At 45.5% G+C, this 18,763-nt stretch overlaps 1 protein-coding gene across 5 annotated transcripts in view; it reads left to right on the top strand.

The window, feature by feature from the left end:
• MTMR12 (myotubularin related protein 12) overlaps window positions 1-10,815 on the top strand; it is a 65,380-nt gene extending 54,565 nt beyond the window's left edge. For 3 of the 5 annotated variants that reach the window (XM_019450704.2, XM_019450705.2, XM_053906908.1), the window contains 5 exons: window positions 1,315-1,487; window positions 3,803-3,967; window positions 4,881-5,042; window positions 5,937-6,035; window positions 7,912-10,815. In XM_019450704.2, coding sequence (XP_019306249.2) covers window positions 1,315-1,487; window positions 3,803-3,967; window positions 4,881-5,042; window positions 5,937-6,035; window positions 7,912-8,481 — 1,169 coding nt within the window. In that variant the 3' untranslated portion in view covers window positions 8,482-10,815. The remainder of the gene's footprint in view (window positions 1-1,314; window positions 1,488-3,802; window positions 3,968-4,880; window positions 5,043-5,936; window positions 6,036-7,911) is intronic. The other 2 variants (XM_019450706.2, XM_019450709.2) reach the window with 1 other exon arrangement.
• Window positions 10,816-18,763: the final 7,948 nt, after the last annotated feature.

Below are 18,763 nucleotides of genomic sequence, written 5' to 3'. Positions count from 1 at the left end.
CAAGAAGGATGATTCCCTTAAAATTATGAAACTTATTTCAGGGCGCCTGGGTGGCTCAGTCAGTTAAATGTCCGACTTCAGCTCAGGTCATGATCTCACGGTTCACGAGTTTGAGCCCCGCATTGGGCTCTGTGCTGACAGCTCAGAGCCTGGAGTCTGCTTCAGATTCTGTGTCTCCCCCTCTCTCTGCCCCTCCCCCACTCACACTCTGTCTCTTTCTCAAAAACAAATAAAACGTTAAGAAAATTAAAAAAAAAAGAGAAAGAAACTTGAAATAAGCTGATAACACTCCAAACACAAAACTCTGTTTCTTTTGAATCCACGTGTTCCCATAGTTTAGACTTGTCTCCCTGGAGGAGAAAAAGAACCACAAGCGTAAGCCTAGACCTTAGTGCCTCATGGTTCCAGGGTCAAAATGAAAGAGTTTTAACGGTAGACACATCCCCCTCCTTAGAATTTGTAAGTTTCTCTAGTTTCACCGATACTAGCACCGCCATCCTCCTGGACATTTTTAAATAGCAGCTTGAGTTGCACTTCTTTCTGCAAAGAGGAAACCACGGGGATGCAGACCCTAACTTTTAGGATCTGAAAACTCTAAGGCAAATGCATGGACAGAAATGTATGCTTTTATTTGCCGGGAGTCACGAATGCCGAACACACGTATGAATGGTGTTTTCATCACACAGGTTTTGTCCGGTGCACTCTGGGGGTGGGCACGTGGACATAGACCGAGGGGAGTTTCTCTGCCAGGCTAGGCGAGGAGAAGCGGGCACCTCTGTGCTCTCAGAGAAGGAAAGAGCTATGGAGATGGGAATAAGGGAGTCCAAGCAGAGGGAGTGGAGGAGAGGAGCTCTGAGGGGAGTCTGAGGAGCAGCTGAGCCCTGGAACAGTGAGTCCAGTGATGGAGACTTTGACACGGCAATTGGAAGAGTTTTGAACTTGGTCTGTGAAGGCTAGCGGGTCGCCACCACGTGTATGGCTCTGCCCTCATTATGCGGCACGCCGGGATGCCGGTACGCTGACAGTGGATTTGACGTGCTGCGTTTTATTCAGTCAGTCAGCAGATCCGTGCTTAGTGCCAGCATATGCCGGAACCTGTACGGGACTGGCTGGAAGCAGTTTGTCTGTCAATCTGAACACTACCTGTTTTCCCCATGGGCCCTCGCCTTCAGGGAAGTAGACCTTGACTGTCATTAGCAGGCACACTTTGGTTTTGGGAACCCCACCAAAACTGTGCAAGGGTGAGCACTCTTTGTGGCTTTTTAATACTCCATACTCTCCTGCCTCTTTGCACTGCCGCTGGGCCCCTCCTAGAGGAGAATGCTTCCGACCTCTGCTGCCTCGTTTCCTCTCTGGTGCAAGTGATGATGGACCCCCACTGTAGAACCAGGATTGGTTTCCAGAGCCTTGTCCAAAAGGAGTGGATCATGGGCGGGCACTCTTTCCTGGATCGCTGCAACCATCTACGTCAGAGTGACAAAGAGGAGGTGAGTGTCCTCATCGGAGAAGCGCCCAGTCTCTAATAACCTGTCTTCAGGTGTCGGGTTGGTGCTTGTGAAGTGCATGCTGTTGGGCTTGTTAGGAAGGCCATGTTCAGTTCACTGTTGGATGACTCCAAATGCTTTAAACAGTACTGAAATCCTTCCCAGAGGAAAAGGGTATTAGTAAGTGGCTCAGTGCCTTTTCTTCTAAATTGTGTATTTCATGATGGGAATATGTATTTCATGATGGGAATAATACTGATTTATAAAACTTAAAAATTAATTCAGAGAGACTCCTACAATTTCTGCTAAGTTAGTGCTTGCAAAAAAATGAATATTCCACATAATAACACAAAGTAAATTTTCCCTTGTACATAAGCCTTTTCAAATAAAGCATGAGGTTATGTTAACACCATCCCTCACCAGGACCTTACCGGTGACATAGCCTGCTGTGCACATGACCTCTTCTGCGTCTGGCTGTGTGAATTGCGTTGTAGTTTAGCTGGCCCCCACGTTGTGGTCTAGTCTCAGCTGCAGCTATGCATTCTTCTTTGGCCGCATTGTTAATGATTGCTGAAGAGAAAATGAAGACAGGTGAACTTTCTTTAATGAAGTCACCTACAAAGCTCCGTGTTCTAGGAGCATGGCTCGTGGTTGTTCTTACTTCAGGTAATGAACGTGTCTGTCTGTGATGGGAAGCAGCATGGTGCAGCATGCCGTGGGAATAGAGAGCCATGGCTCCTGCCCTCAGGGTCTTGGCACATTTCTGGAAGACTGCTGCTTCTCTTGCTAGGCTGTGAGGTTTCTTTCAGGCCTGGTCTCTGCTCATCTGTGTCCCATCAAGCTGAATGGAAATCACCATTTTCAGCCTTGGAATGGACTTTGCCTTTCTGAGGAACTTTGCAAGGTTGATGGGACTCAAATAACACGATGGGCAGAGAGCAGATACTATGTGGGGAAGAGTATGTTTTGGATATCTTGAGAAGATAGGACTGTCAAGGACCATGTCTGGGGAGGGAGAATGAGTCCAAGAGCAGATACAGTCTGATCTGCTTTCAATCATCCTTTGGAGAAGTCATCCAAACTTTCTGAGCCCATTTTCATAACTATATAGTAGGGTTCAGATACTTTCCACTCTGTTTAATGATATACTGAGCAGAAAATGAAGTATGAAATAAAGTTGCTATATCAGCATTTCTTCGCATCTCCACAATGACATATTGATGTTGTTGGGTTTTTTTTTCCTTCTAAATGTGGCCATTTTAAAAGAATTATTTACTTATCTATTTATTTTTGAGAGAGTGAGTGAGTGAGCAAGCAGGGAAGGGGCAGAGAGAGCGAATCCCAAACAGGCTCCATGCTGTCAGTGCAGAGCCTGATGGGGGGCTTGATTTCACAAACCGTGAGATCGTGGCCTGAGTCAAAATCAAGAGTCAGACGCTTAACTGACTGAGCCATCCGGGCGCCTCTCAACTTCTGTCTCTCTTCTGAGCTCCGTGAGGCCTCGACAGCCTCCATAAGGGAGAGACTGTGACATGGCTTGTCTTACCCACCTGACACCTTCGCTGATGACTCAGAAGGATAAACACTTCGTGAATGACGAAGCACCCTAGAAAACCATCTCTACCAATAAAGGGCTTGCCTCCAGGAAGCTAGTAAAGGAGGCTGTTAAAAAAAAAATCTGTACGCTTGTGGAAAAAAAGGTTAGAAACTCACCTTTGCTGCTTCTGCTGTCTTTCCCATCCTCTTTCTCTTCTGCATCCTCCTTGTGGGGGTGAAGAAGGGAATATTGACAAAATTCAACATGATGGAGTATAGTTTTTTGGTAATATGATTTACTAATGTGAAGAATGGAATTCTTTCAGGAGGTGATAACAATTTCACTTAATTGGGGTTCAGAGTGTTCCCTGTCATCAAAATCAGTTGCAAACGCTCGTGTGTCAGTGTTTGGTCAGTAATGAGGTTTTACATATTTCGCCCTAAAATGTCTTTCGTACAGATCGGTACTGCCAAATACTGAAATGAGTCTACAGGCATGTGACTTTATTTATTTATTTATTTATTTATTTATTTCAATATATGAAATTTATTGTCAGATTGGTTTCCATATAACACCCAGTGCTCATCCCAAAAGGTTAGGCATGTGACTTTAATTGAGCATATTCATTGCGTGGAGTGGGATGGAGTCGGCTGTGTTTCCCAGGGAATACAGTGCTCAGAAGTGGTTTCCATGGCCATTGAGATGGCTGCCCCTGAACTCAGGACAGCTGGCCTTGGCCTTGTAGTGCCTGCTCAGTAATGCGTGTCTTGTTTTCACATAGGTTCCTGTGTTCCTGCTTTTCTTAGATTGTGTCTGGCAGCTGGTGCACCAGCACCCCCCAGCATTTGATTTCACGGAGACTTACCTGACTGTGTTGTCAGATAGCCTGTACATACCTATTTTTAGCACCTTCTTCTTCAATTCGCCTCATCAGAAAGATAACGTGGTAAGAGTCCCTCTTAGGAACCTGTGTCTTAAAGAAGCCCTGATTCATGAGTTTATTGCAATAGTTTTGATGATAAAAATATTTATAGAACACTATATACTGGGCCCTGTTTTGAGCGCTTTCTGGGTATTGGTAATTGTCACAGCATCCTGTGGGGGGTATATTCTTATTCCTGAGGAGCCAAGGCACTGAGAGGATGGGGAACTGGCCCAAGTCCACGTTGGGAGCAAGTGTTGGAGCTGAGGAATTAAGCAGAATTAAAAGCTGTCCTTGATAAAGCTGGTCAGCATTCTCTTCCGTTTGCCTGGTGCCTGGAGTTACTCTGGAGAGAATGGAGGCAAGGCAAAGCAGGGAAGCTTTTACTTTCCATCTTACACTCTTTTAAGTCTCTCCTAGGGCCTTGCTCCTGGGGGTTTTGCTCTCTAACCAAGCTTAGGGCCTCTGACCGGCTTCCTCTCGGCCCCGGGTTTGCTTGAGCTGGGCCTCCAGGAGCAGCGTTAGCCAATTACTCGGTGAAGCGGAGGCACGGAGCCTGGGCTTCCAGTCCCCCGGCCCCGGTTTCAGATCCCAGCCGGTCACTCACCAGCTTCGTGAGCCTCAGGCAGTTCACTTCAGTTTTCTGAGCCTCAGTTTCCTAAATATAAAATGTGACAAATAGTGACAGAGTTGGTGTCAAAGTGCCCGTCAGCGGCTGACATGTGGCCTGCTGGAAAATAAGGTGACCTTTTTCCCTCTCCCTTCCCACCCAAAGTCTTAAATGAACGACCACTGAAGGCCGCAGCCTTTAAAAACGAGGAAGCCGTGAGTGTTTGGTCTCGGGGCAGGAGCGCCCTTTCCGGTGCCCCTCGGCATTGTGTGTTTGCTCTCCTCAGCCCTCCCTGGAAGCCGTCATGACCTGTGCTTGTTTTGGCAGGGCAGGGAAAGCCAGGATACACAAAGCAAGCCTTTGAATCTGCTCACCGTGTGGGATTGGTCTGTACAGTTTGAACCCAAAGCCCAGATGTTGCTCAAAAACCCTCTTTATGTGGAAAAGCCAAAACTGGACAAAGGCCAGCGGAAAGGAATGCGTTTCAAAGTAAGATGTCCACGTGTCTAACCCCTTTCATCTGCCCAGGATCCCCGGGTATGGCAGGAAAAAGTGACATATGGATTCTGTAAACAGTCTGAAGAGTCAAGATTTGTGGCAGGCCAACTGTCAGGGCCCATGAGAATCATTTGCTTTCAGCAAATCAGCCTTTGCCCCGATGAGACATGACCATTTGCTGAATGTCACCGGGGATGTTACTGCCAAGACAGTTGTACTGCATGGGATTGTGTGAACCCTCTACCTGAGTGTGGTTAGCAGAGTAAAAGGTGCATTGATTGTGGGATTTGCTCAGTCTGTACTGGTTCATGTCTTCAATAGCAAGACCTTTCCTGATGAGGTGTAGCTACAGCTTTTTCTGTTAAGGGCTGTCCAGTCTCCTCACTGTATTGATGTGCAGAAGTAGCCACAGACAGACAGCACATAAGCAAATAGGCACGGCTGTGTTCCAGGATTTATAAAAATAGGCAGCAGGCCAGATTTGGCTGTGGGCTGTCATTTGCTGACCCGTGCTGTGAATCACAAGTGTCAAATAATATGGATATCCCTTCAGATATATGTTCTTAATTGTAGTTAATAAAATCCCAAAGTTCCCTAGATGACAAATGATTTCTGTGGCATTTCCTAGCTCTTTCTCCTGGCCTGGAATTTCCCCCCACCAGACCCAACGAAGGGGAAAGTGGTAGTGGTGAATCCCAAGTCATTGTGTGTCTCTGCCTTCTCCACTGCCCTACTTCTGATCCCACCTGCCCTCCAGGGAGCCTGGCCAGTCTGTGTGGGAGGTGCTCCATTCTAAGAGGCTTGGGGGCCAGGTGAGCCAAAGCCCGCACTTGCAGAAGATGCCAGCTGCTGAACAACTTAGAACTGTTGCTTTACTCTTTCAAGGGGCCTCAGGGCCGGGGTGGACGTTTCTCCTCCTGGTTTAGTCTCTTTCCTGCCAGCTGGACCAGAACTGCCCTGAGCTCCGGAACAGCTTGGCCAGAGGTCAGTTTTTCCTTGGTGTGCTGTGCCCCCTGGTGGCTGCATGCACACTTGTCACCTGTTCAGGATCCCAGAACTGCCCCGGGCCAGAGGGGCAGGGGACCTCAGAGACGGCCAGGGCCTGATCCCTTATTGTGCATGGGAGGAAAGTGACGTTCCCCTTTTCAAGACTGGATTTCACTTCTGTACTTACATCCAGTTTTCCTTGTACATACATCCCTTTTCCTTGTAGTTAGGAGCAGATGGCCTAGGCTCTAGGAGCTGACTGGTGCAGGAGGTTTGAGCCAAAGCTAAAGCAGAGCTGGGGTTGGGGCCACAAGGAACTTTGAAGCTTTTGGGTTAGGACACCACACGTAGGGCTTAGGGCCCCTTGTTGAGTGGGCAGACGGCCTTGGAGAAGTTCTGTAGAAACTAAGAGGCTGTGGCGGACCACCATGAAGCACTGCTTGTGAACAGCCTACATGAGGCTGCAGGGCCTGCTCCCGTGTGCACTCTCAGCCTCAGCCTTGACCAGGCTTCCCTCCCAGCATGCCCTTCTTGAGCCCTCTGTTCACTTAGAGGTTGAGAGAAAGGGCTCTCGAGACCAGTGGAGCTCTGTTAGAGCGCAGTCTCTGGAGCCAGACTGATTTTTGTAAGACCACCTTTAGCACTTTCTAGCCGGGGTCTTTGTGGATTGCTTAACCTCTGTGCTTTAGTCTCCTCATTTGTGAAACAGGACAATAACGGTGACTGTGGAGATCGGCTAAGTCCATGCACGTAAAGCACTGAGCACAAAACCTGGCAGGCAGTAAACACTCAGTGGCTGTTAGCTTCCGCCTGCAGTCAGCAGTCCCCTGTGTGGACGGACTGGCCTTGATCCTTGGGGAGGAGAGGCCAGGCCACTCTCCCACCCCCCGCTGGAAGGTCAGAAATCCTGGTCAGCTCTGAGTTGTGGCATTGTGGATGGTTTTGCTTTTTTCTCATATGTTTATTATTATTCTGTATTCCATAATAAAGAATGCTCTTTTTCACAAAGAAGAACCACTGGCAGGAGTATGTTAGAGAGTCATAGGGCTAGCCTGCCCAGAAAACTTGTCTGTTCTTATTTCAGACTCACACCTCAGGAGCAAAAGAGCTGGGGAGAAACAGCATCTCCCCACATTGCTGACCTCTCTGTGGGGCTCTGGGGTTCTTTGTAACCTCTTGACATCTTTCCCCACCTTCACGGCCCCTCCCTGGCACTTCTCGGTGTCGATCACCTTGCTTTGGCTGCAGGTAGAATTACTCAGGAGGGAAGTAATGTACATGCTCTCACATTTTTTACTCGGTGCAGCGCGTCAGGCAAGAACATCTGGCCAGTTTAGCCACTTCTCAAATTCCTTTTGCTCCCACCTGTCTCTCTGTCCAAAAGAATCTTTATGACATAGGCTTAAACTCCCACTGGCTGCCTGATAACCTACAAATGCAGTTCATTTGAGTGATAGGATCTTCAGGTAGTTGGCTGCTGCTTCCTCTCAGGTGTTCAGAATTTCATTCTCAAAGAAGAAGCACTTTGCACTCTTCAAAAACTGAATAGGCCTGACATGCAGACTGCCCTGGATCCGCAGGCTGTCTCGACTTAAGCTTGTTCTTCAAAAGTGCCTTAGTGCTCCTGTGCCAGGGGAAGGGGGGTAGACAGCTTCCCTCTCTGTCACAGCGCCCTGCGTGCCTGCTTTCACCCATTTGTTTATGAACACGATGTGCATCCAACATTTGCATCATGGAACAAATAAGAACCCCCCCCCCCCCCACTGTGTTACTGCTTTTTAATGGCTTTCCAGTCTCATGGCAGTTCTGATTTCTCATGATCATAACTGCTCTCAGGCTAACCAGAGGTTTTTTTGTGTGTTTTCTCTCAAAGCATCAACGACAACTTTCTTTGCCACTCACCCAATCTAAATCATCTCCCAAAAGAGGATTTTTCAGGGAAGAAACCGATCATTTAATTAAAAACCTTCTGGGCAAGAGAATTAGCAAATTAATTAACTCTTCCGATGAGCTACATGACAACTTGCGAGAGTTCTATGACAGCTGGCACAGCAAACCCACTGACTACCACGGTCTGTTGTTGCCGCACATTGAGGGGCCCGAAATCAAAGTGTGGGCTCAGCGCTACTTGCGTTGGATTCCAGAAGCCCAAATCCTGGGCGGTGGCAGAGCGGCCACCGTGAGCAAACTCTTGGAAATGATGGAGGAAGTAGAGCGCTTACAAGAGAAAATCGACGCGAGACCCCATGGCCAGGGAGCGCTCCTGGCAGAGGCCCCCTTGTTGCTGAGGGGCTCTGCCCGCCTGTCGGCCCTGTTTCCTTTCGCTCTGCTGCAGCGACATCCCTCTAAGCCGGTCTTGCCCACCAGCGGCTGGAAAGCTCTGGGTGATGAAGAAGATCTGGCCAAACGAGAAGACGAGTTTGTGGACCTAGGGGATGTGTGACTCATCCGCTCAGTGATGTGAAAGAGGAACGTTGAAGGTTGAGGCAGGCGTCTACCATGTTTGATCTCCAGATTAGCGGCTCATGCTTTACTGCTGTGGAGGTGGGGGGAGTGGGAGGCCTCAGGCATTAGTCCAGGGCTGTGTAGGAGGAAGCCGGGACCTTCAGGAAAAGAGCTGGTTCTCGTGGGTTTTTTTCTTGCTCCTGAAGACTATGCAGTTAAAATCATATCTCTGGTATTATTAATTGGAAGGAGTTACTACTTGACCTGTAAAAGAACTGTGGCCATTGTGCATAAGTATTATATAGAACCTGCAGTGGCTGGTTTACTACTAGAAAGGGCTTTGGTCAGACACTCTTGGACTCAATGCTTTCTTCAAATCTTTTTTGTGCCAAGATAATTTATCCAGTCATTGGGAATTTATCCAGTCTACCCATCTTAGCTTGGAGAAAGTGCAGCTTTATGTGATGTGTATATGGCAAATCGAAAGACTCACTTAGAGGTATTAGGATTATGGCATTCCTTTAAGCCATAGTATTTTTCCTTTCTCTGTCCTCTTGCCTGAGAAAAGCTGGGGAAATTCCACCCATAGCACCCATCCTGACATTTCCAACCATCCCCCGTCCTGCATAGACTGTGTCACTTTGTGTGGGGTTGGTGGGCTAGCCAAGCAGCCACACCGCCCTTTTGTGTGCTGACAGCTCCGGGTCTCTCTCTGCCCACTGGGCACCCCTCACTGCCGTCCCTCCATGCTCCCCGCCATGGGGCACGTAGTCCAGAATCTTGCTGCTGAATCTGTTGGTTAAACTGGGGGAATCCCTTTGGTTTGCCTGAAGGAGCTTCCATGCTTCTGGAGCCTCTCAGTGTTTGAAAGTAATGGCTTTGCCTTTTTCTGACAGTGTGCTGAGGCTTGGGAACGCTTGTGACCTCCGCAGCAGCCCTCCCAGACATGAGCAGGATCATTTTTGAACGTGGCTTTCATAGGGAAGCAACTGAGCATAAATATGAGAAGCGATGGTTATCATATAGTACCTCAATGATTTAAAAAGCCATAGAAGAAACTTGACTATGCCTGGTGACCTTCTTGAATCTGCTGTCTAAATGGTATATATTTTGTAATGCAGGAAAGTACACTTTGTAAGGACCAGTTTTTTCATTCTCAGTAGAACCCTGTTAAATCCCACAAAAGGAAGGTGGGGGAGGGGGGAACTAATGTTAGAATGTTTCAAATAGAATGTTTGCCTTTGATATACATTTGCTATCCAGGATAGATCCCAATTTGAATGTTACATGTTTAGAAAAACTTCAGTTCTTTAAGGGCAATAAGAAATTTTGAAACTGTTGATAAAGAAGTTTCTCAGTTTGCACTGAATATTGTCTTTCTGTTTGTACAAGAAATTGCTTTGCTCTTCTCCCCTCTTCATGTTGGCACATGAGCCATGTTGGTCTGTTAAAATGACAGAGGTTGAGGAGAGGGCAGGATTCGTGCATTGGGGTCCAAACACATGTCCGGTCTTGGTTGCCTTAAGTCTCACTAGTGAGTTCAGTGTTAGGCTTGCAGTAGGGATTTTGCAAATACACTAGTCTATGAGCTACCTTAACATACGTTCTGTGGGCCTTCTTAAACTAGCACTAACCTCCACTTCTCTGCCCCGTTGCCTCCCAGATACACTATGGAGCTATTTTTGTTACCATATTATAACATGAATATTTATACAGTAGCCTCTTCAATCTTAGAATCTTAGTAATTTTCATTCCAAAAATGCCCGGTGTGATGCTTTACACTTCACAAAGTATGGTTTAAAGGCACAAGGTCATGGCCCTTGTCATAGCAGTTGAATGTGCATTGAAGTATTTTTCTATGATTTTTTAAAAAATTACAATAGAAAAATAAGCTGTTGTAACGTGAGGTCATGACAATTTATGTATTTATATTTGAAATCAGATTTCTATAAACTTGTATTTGTGTACAGAATTCTTAGTGCGTTTATATATTGTGACATTTTTATTCAAGATTGAGATATGGATTATGCTTAACAGTAAAAACTGAAATGAGACCATTTACTTTGTTTAAAATGCTGCACTGTGCAAGTTTGGAAATGTACATTAATTTACTGTATATAATATCCTGAGTTTGTTTATACCTCCAAGTTTTTACACTGAAGATAAATTAGCTTTAATTACATTAAAAACTTTTTTTTTTTTTTTTAAGGGAATAAGCTGTTGGGCTATATCTGTATAAATGTGCTTTTTATTTTCTGGATGTATGAAAGTTTATACTTGTATCTCACTGCATCATACCTGATTGCAGAAATTAAAGCACAATTTACAAGCAGTGCTGCGTTCGATGTGGTTGATATAACATGGAACAATTACTTTCAGTGTGTGTTGGGTTGAGTTGGTTGATTGGTTGGTAGTGGTGGGAAACAATGACCAAATAAATATTTAAAATTTTAGGAGCACATGGCTGGTTCAGTCAGTAGAGCATGTGACTCTTGATCTTGGAGCCGTGAGTTTGAGCCCCACGTTGGGTATAGAGTTTACTAAAACAAAAAAAGTAAAATTTCAGGTGGTGATGATTGATATGAAGAAAAAATAAAATAAGGCAAGAGCCCTGCACGGCAAATAAAGGAAAAGGGTTTTTGCAAACATGTGAAATTAAATATTGCTGCCGCTTTGCTTTTGCGGGGATATATGAGACGTCTGTTTTATTGCTGAAAGAGGTCTGAGTTCATTCAGTTTAACCATGAATAAGAAGAAGCTTTGTTTTGCCTTCCAGAGAGGAGAAATGAGATAGTGTGTGATGGTAGGATTTTTTCTAATTTGTTCAGTTTAACACTTACTAGATTGAGACCTATCACTTGTCTTTGTTGGGAGAGTTCCATTTCCTTGACCTTTCCTGCCTGTATCCCTCTCCCTTTTGGGGACCAGAGAAGATGTCCCCCTCCTCTGCTATTATGTTCAGCCAGGCCTGTCTCTTTGTTACCAAGCCAGCTCTGAGACATCCCTGGAACTTAATAAGCCCCCATTGCTGCCACATTCTTTTCATGGTTCTTCTGTAACAATTAAATTCCCAAGTAGTAGTTATGACCCTATAGGTGAGTGGATTCTAGTCCTGTTTCCCACATTTCTTTAACAGCTCTTGAACTTTTGGTGGACTTGGCAATCTCTCTCCTGATTTTGCTTGTTCCTTGATTTCCAGGTGAGGGCATTGGGGGGTTTGGGAGGAACAGGTAAAGAGTGGGGCATATCCCATCTAACATGAAACAGCATTGGGTGGGGCTTCTGTTGAGAACAGACTCCTGGCTCCTGTGCCAGGCGGGGACCTGGGGGCAGAGGGAGCCTGTTTTCAAAACCCTTCCTATGGTTGCAAAGTTGCTCAACAGAGGTCAAGTTTCCTCAGCTGTGCGTGCTTTGCTTAGGCCCCACTGGGGCTCCAGAGCATTTATGAAGCTGGCCTTGCGACAGGACAGATTGGGGCTGGGACAGGAACCTCCCCCTCAACAGCCCATTGCAGGGTTGGTCTGTAGTGACCATGGCCTTCCGCATAGGCCTTTCCCACAGCCTCCCCAACACAACATACTGCCCTTAAGAATAGGATGGAGGGGCGCCTGGGTAGGCGCCCGACTTCAGCTCAGGTCATGATCTCACGGCTTGTGGGTTCGAGCCCCACATCGGGTTCTGTGCTGACAGCTCAGAGCCTGGAGCCTGCTTTGGACTCTGTGTCCCTCTCTCTGCCCCTCCCCAGTTCGTGCTCTGTCTTTCTCTGTCTCTCAAAAATAAATAGACATTAAAAAAAATTTTTTTTAAAGAATATTAGGATGGAGGTGGGTGAGGGAAGACCTGTTTGTGCTATGGATTCCAATGTGAGGAGGGATGTGTATGTTGATAACCAGCCATGGATAATATTTTAAATATCATTTATAGATTGAAGAGGAAAACAATTTGTTGGAGTGATGCTTTTGTGTCTTTAAAAACACAGACATGTCAGCCTATTTTGTGGTTCAGGCCCAGGTTCTTTTTTTTTCTTTTGAATCCTATTACATCGTCTGCCTCTAGCAATTAAGGGATATGAAGTGTATAATCATATGGAAATACACACAGTAAGCTTTTTTGGCCTTCTGTTAAGAAAAACTTTCCGGTTTTGCTAGCTAGTCCAGTTTTTGTAAAGCAATGAACTTTTTTTAAATTTAGATTTGAGTATTACTTTTATAAAAGGCTGTGTGTCTTGCTTCCCCCCCCCCCCCCCCCTCCCAAATCCAGCATGGAGGGCTTTGCAAATTACCATTTCCCTGAGGTTTGGGGCCAGGCGAATGTGGTGCTTCTTTCTCCCCCAGCCCCGAAAGGGTACAGCATGTGCCATTCTTGGGTCAGAAAGGAATGCAGACGGAGTACATTTTATCCCTCAGACTGCCCCCAGGACCTGGCCTTGCAATGCTCCTGCAGGATCTTCCAGAAGAGTGGAACACAGCCGATCCCCAGACCCTCCAGGGCGGAAAGCAGCAGGAGCGATTGCCTGGGTGGAGGTGTGGGGGCGGGACTGGGAAGGGGCCTGACGGAGTGTTCCGGAATGAAGGGAGCATTCTAGATCTTTTTTATCCCCTCCAATTATAACTGACATACGACGCTGTATCCGTTTCAGGTACCGCAAGTTGGTTGCCCCGTGCTCACCACAGTGTCCTCGCCATCTGGTGCCATACAGTGTCATTATAATATTGTCGCCTGTCTCCTATGCTGTACTTTCCATCTCTGGGACTTCTTTTATAACTGGAAGTGTGTACCTCTTAATCACCCAGAGCTCTGACATCCCCCCCGCCCACCTCCCCTCTGGCAACCACCAGTTGTCTGTATTTAATAAGAGTCTTTGTTTTTTTGTTTATAAATTTGTGTTGTCTTTTGATTCTACATATAAGTGAAATCCTAAAATATTTGTCTTTCTCTGACTTACTTCACTTAGCATCCTACCCTCTAGGCCCACTCATGTTGCTGCAGTATTCTGTATCTTGATAAGTTTGGGATATGCAGATGTATGCCAAAAACTCAGCAAAACTACATTTGAGATGTGTTTAATTGTTTGAATTTTATATTAAAAGAAACAACTAGGCAAATGTGGAACTCTAGTTAATGATACTGCCACTGAATTACGCGAAGAGAAGTGTGCTGTTGTCTGCTGTTTGAATGGCAGCAGCGATGGGATGGATTAATGGGTTTAGACGGCTGGGTACGACTGGGTGTGTGGTAAAGCCAGGTACAGCAAAATGTCAGTGATGTGATCTCAGAGCTGGGCCTGTGTGCGTACGAATATCCACAAGACTCTTTAACCTTTGCTGTGTTGGAAACTTGACATGATAAATGCTGGGGAAGTTTTAAATAAATCCCTGAAGAAGTAACTATGAACAACATATATAGGAGTATATTGGACCTTTATGGGAGAAGAGAAACCAGCACCTTTCCTGGCCACCAGGATATAATGGACCTTGGGGAAGGAATTAGAATTTTCACGTCCCCCTGCCTCGAGCTCCCTTTTCCATTTCCATTGTCCCTCTGGGTCATTTTCTGTTGACCTGGATCATTATTGTCAACTCCCTCCTCTGCTTTCAGCTCCTTCTCTCACTGCCAATGAATCTTCCTAGAATAATCATGTGATTTTTTTTTTTTTTTACTTGAAATGTTTTAATGGCTGCATCCGTTAGAACTCTGGGTTGCAACAACTCATGCCAAAAAGAGGAATTGTGTGTGTCTGAAGGTCAGAGATGTTGTTGGGTCTCAGTACTGGAAGCCCCTGTAGTCTTTTCTGAGTGTTACCAACCGCTCTTGCTCGACACACCAGCTTTCTCCTCTTCCCGGTGAAGTGGGATGCAACTCCCACAGCAACTCTGAGTTCAGGAGTCCAGTCACATTGACTGGAATCTTGGTCCTCATTCCGAATCCTGGAGAAGAGAGCCTGGGCCGGCAGCCACGAGCAAGGTCTTTGTGTGGCCACTCCCACCAGCTCCGAGTGTGGCATGCGTATCTTCCCAGCCCCAAGTTCAAAGAGGCATGTGGTGTAGTGGGTTCTCTGAATCTGACCCTCTGACTTGCACCTTATGAACTGTGGGACTTGGGCAAGGAAGTTAACATCCTTCCATCTCAGCTTCCTCATCTGCAAAATGGCGACATTCACAGAGCCCTCCTCATTGAAGTATTGGAGGCTTAAACATGATTTCCTTTTTTTTTTTTTTTTTTTTTTAAATTTTTAACGTTATTTATTTTGAGGAAGAGAGAGAGTGTGAGCAGGGGAAAGGCAGAGAGAGAGAGGGAGAGGGAGAATCCCAAACAGTCTCCTTCTCCTTGCTGTCAGCGCATAGCCCGACGCAGGGCTCGATCCCACCAACCAAGAGATAATGAACTGAGATGAAATCAAGAGATGCTTAACTGACAGAGCCACCCAGGTGCCCCAAAGAGGAGTTCATTTTAAGTGTCTGTCACATAGTAAATGCTCAATAAATGTTTAAGTGTTAGCTCTGATTCTATTGTGGTGTGGTCATTTAAAAACTTAATGTAAACAGGTTGTGTGTGTGTGTGTGTGTGTGTGTGTGTGTGTGTGAGAGAGAGAGAGAGAGAGAGAGAGAGAGAGAGAGAGAGAGAGAATTTAATCTCCATCCCAGGAGCAGTTAGCTAGTCTGAAATAGCCTAAACAGGAATCCAGTTTCCAAAGGTGGCCATATTAGCATTTCAAATGTCTTCAAGATCAGACGATTTGTTGAGCAGCACCTGGGATGTTAAAAATCCTTTCGGTGGTGAAATGAGTGGATACGTGGGATATGTGATTGGCTAGAAATATCATAGAAGCCCCATCCTCAAATCTGTGGGATAAAAATCCATCAGGCCCAGCAGCATAAACACTTTGGAGCAAGCACGAGGTCTAGAAACCTCGCTGGTCCAGTGACCTCCGCATCACCCAATGGGGCCCCAGAGTTCGTTGGTTCTACCATCTCATTTCATCTGTCTTGGGAGTGGAACTTTCATGCCAGGAGAACAAAGAGAGGGACTTCTCCCAGAATGTAAGTACGGGAAACAATTGTTTTGTGCTGTTAATAAATGAGCACACATCTAGTAACTTGGTCCCAGGCTGGCTTTCATTGTGCAATGCCATCTGCTAACGAGGTTGTGGTAATAGTGCCAGGGAGCAATAGCCCCTGCCCACCTCTGACTTCCAGAAGCTACTGACATTTACTGGAAGAACATCACAATGGCCAAATGGTCAAATTGACTTAGGTCAATTCATGACATTCCACCAGATTGACTGGAACTTTAATTGTGATATGTAGTTAGATTTACTGGATAGTCAACCATGGTTAAATTGAGGGGACTCCCCCCTCCTTACAGATGTGCAGGAGTCTTAGTGTCAGTCTGCTGTGACCTTTGGTCCATCGTGGCCACCAGCCAGGGGCTCCTTGCCTAGGCCTTAGTTTGCATTCCCCCAGTGACCAACCCTGAGACAAAGATTTGAGTGCAAGTAGTTTATTTGTCGAGTGATCCCGGGAAGCACAGCGAGAGTGTTGGGAAGTAGGACAGGAAAGCAAGCCAGCACAGAGTATGTGAACGAGCACATTATCATTGGGGCAACTGGAGCTCAATCTGATGAGGACCCTCTGAGAGGCCACATGAATTTGGGGAGGGGGTTTCATTATACCATATGTCTTCTCCCTCGGCATTGTCTTGTGGAAATTCCTCTATGTCAGGTGGTAGAGTTCCAGTGTGTTCTTAGGTAGTAGCTGCTCAGAGAGCATCAATGCCTTGAGCTTTCCCTCCAGACAAATTCCCCGATTTCTCCCCCAAATTCCAAATGTGGGACTGCCTATGCCTCCCTTCTTTATAAAGGAATACCATTTCTATGTCCTCAAAGCCTGTGGACACTTCTAAATGCCCTTCCTATTTCCCCCGGGAAGTTGAGTTTCATCCTGCCTCAGGGCTTCTGGTTACAGGATGTGATTTCCCAGAATTCTTGAAGATCTGACCCACACCATCTCCCTTGCCTCACAGGAAATGGCAAAATCAACTGGATGATTAAATGATTCATTCCTTACTGTAAAGTTGAAATTTTTATGTAATAAAAAAAATCCAATAAAAACCACAGTGTTTCAACTCACAGAGTACCTCTTTATTCATCATCCAATTCCAAGAATCCCTGCCAACCCTTCGAAGTGCACTCACATTCTCCAGTGTGCACACCACCCCCAGATCCTTCAAGCTACAGAGCACGGGGAAAGGACAACAAGAGTTCAAGAAATAAATGTTTTGTGATTTAAAAAAAAAAGATGAGGTAAAAGCCAAGAAATCAAACGGTTTCTGTTTGTAGTAGGTGGTGAGAAAAACAATGCGGCGTGTGCCATTTCTTGCCTTTGCGTCCAGGTTGAGGTATAGTTCTACTGAGTGAGCGGATTCAGAACTTGCTGGTTTTCCTCGCCATATCACCTAGCACATGCCGGGGAATAAGGGCTCACTGTGTTGCAGGCACAAGGAGAACTTATCCTGGACCGACTCAGGGCAGAAAGGAGCCAAGTTGTCAAGACAAAAGGCAGCTTAAGACACATGAATTCCAGCATGATTCCGTGGCTGCTGGGTTCCCAGATACAGTTCTGTGGCCGTATCCCAGGGACCCACATTTTGGGCTACTCCTCTACTTAGACCAGGTGGTTGAGGATGTTTGTGACTTGCAGAGGGAGCAGGCTGAGTAGAAGAAAGCCTCCCTACAATTGCAAGTTTCTTTCTTTCTTTTTTTTTTTTTTTGGTAACAGCTTTATTGAGATATAATTCACGTACTATAACAATTCACCCATTTAAGGTATACAATAGTTCTTAATATATTCACAGTTGCACAGCCATTACCACAGAATTATAGAACATTTTCATCACCTCAAAAAGAAACCTTTTTAGCTATCACTCCTCAACGCCCCCTCCTCCCCAAGCCTTAGGCAACCACTAATGAATCTGCCTCTATTTGTTTAATCTGGACACTTCATATAAATGGAATCACAGAAATGGTCTGCTGTGATCAACTTCTTCCACTTAGCATAGTGTTTTCAAGATTTATTCACATGGTAGCATGTATCAAAACTTCATTCCTTTGTATGGCCTAATAACCTCTTACATGGATATACCACATTTGGCTTATCCATTTATCAGTCTAGACAATTGGGTTATTTCTGCCTTTTAGTTATCACGAATAATGCTATTGCCAACATTTGTGTGCAAGTTTTTGTGTGCATGTGTGTTCTCCTTGCTCTTGGGTATGAATCTAGGAGTGGAATGTCTGGGTCAAATAGGAACTCTTTGTTTAGCATCTTCAGGAACTGCCAGACTTTTCCAAAGTGGCCGCACCATTTTATATTCCCAGCAACGATGTACGAGGGCTCCGATTTCTCCACATCTCTCCAGCACTGGTTATTATCTGACTTTTGACTCTAGCCATCCCAGTGGGTATGAGATGGTATTCATTTTCTTTTTCATTTGCATCTTCCTGATGATTGACTGATGGAGTTGAACATGTTTTCATGGGCTTGTCGGTTATTCGTCTGTCTTCCTTGTAGCTGGAGAAATGTCTATTTATATTCTTTGTTCATTTTTTAATTGTATGGTCTTTTTGAGTTAAGAGTTCTTTATATATCCTAGTTACAAGTTCCATTGCCAAATCCAAGGTCACAAAAATTTACCCCTATGTTTTCTTATAAGAGTTTTACTGTTTTAGTTCTTATAATTTAGACCTTTCATCCTTTTGAGTTAATTTTTATATATGGTGTGAGGTAAAGGTCCAACTTCATTCTATTCCAAGTGGATATCCGTGTCTAGTTTCTTTCTGAAGCTTCTCTTTTCATTCTGGCTGGGGTAGTTGAGGCTATTTTAACTAGAGGCATTCTATAGGATACTGAAATGATGTGCCTAGGCATTTTTAACCCTACTATTTAGTTTTGACCCAGTAAATCATGTTTAAAAAGCTAATTCAGGGGGTGCCTGGGTGGCTCAGTCGGTTAAGCATCCGACTTCTGCTCAGGTCATGGTCTCACGGTCTGTGAGTTCGAGCCCTGCGTCAGGCTCTGTGCTGACAGCTCAGATCCTGGAGCCTGCTTTGGATTCTGTGTCTCTCTCTCTCTCTGCCCCTCCCCTGCTCATGCTCTGTCTCTCTCTGTCTCAAAAATAAATAAAAACATTAAAAAAATTTTTTTAAAGCTAATTCAGGAGGAGATATGTTTAGATTATTTAGCCTCAGATTTTTTATATTATTATAAAGGATTGTCTTTGAT

Source organism: Panthera pardus, unplaced genomic scaffold (genome assembly GCF_024362965.1).
Source record: "Panthera pardus isolate Hobbes unplaced genomic scaffold, ASM2436296v1 HiC_scaffold_2, whole genome shotgun sequence".
Taxonomy (NCBI): domain Eukaryota; kingdom Metazoa; phylum Chordata; class Mammalia; order Carnivora; family Felidae; genus Panthera; species Panthera pardus.
This window is presented reverse-complemented; position numbering and strand designations above follow the sequence as displayed.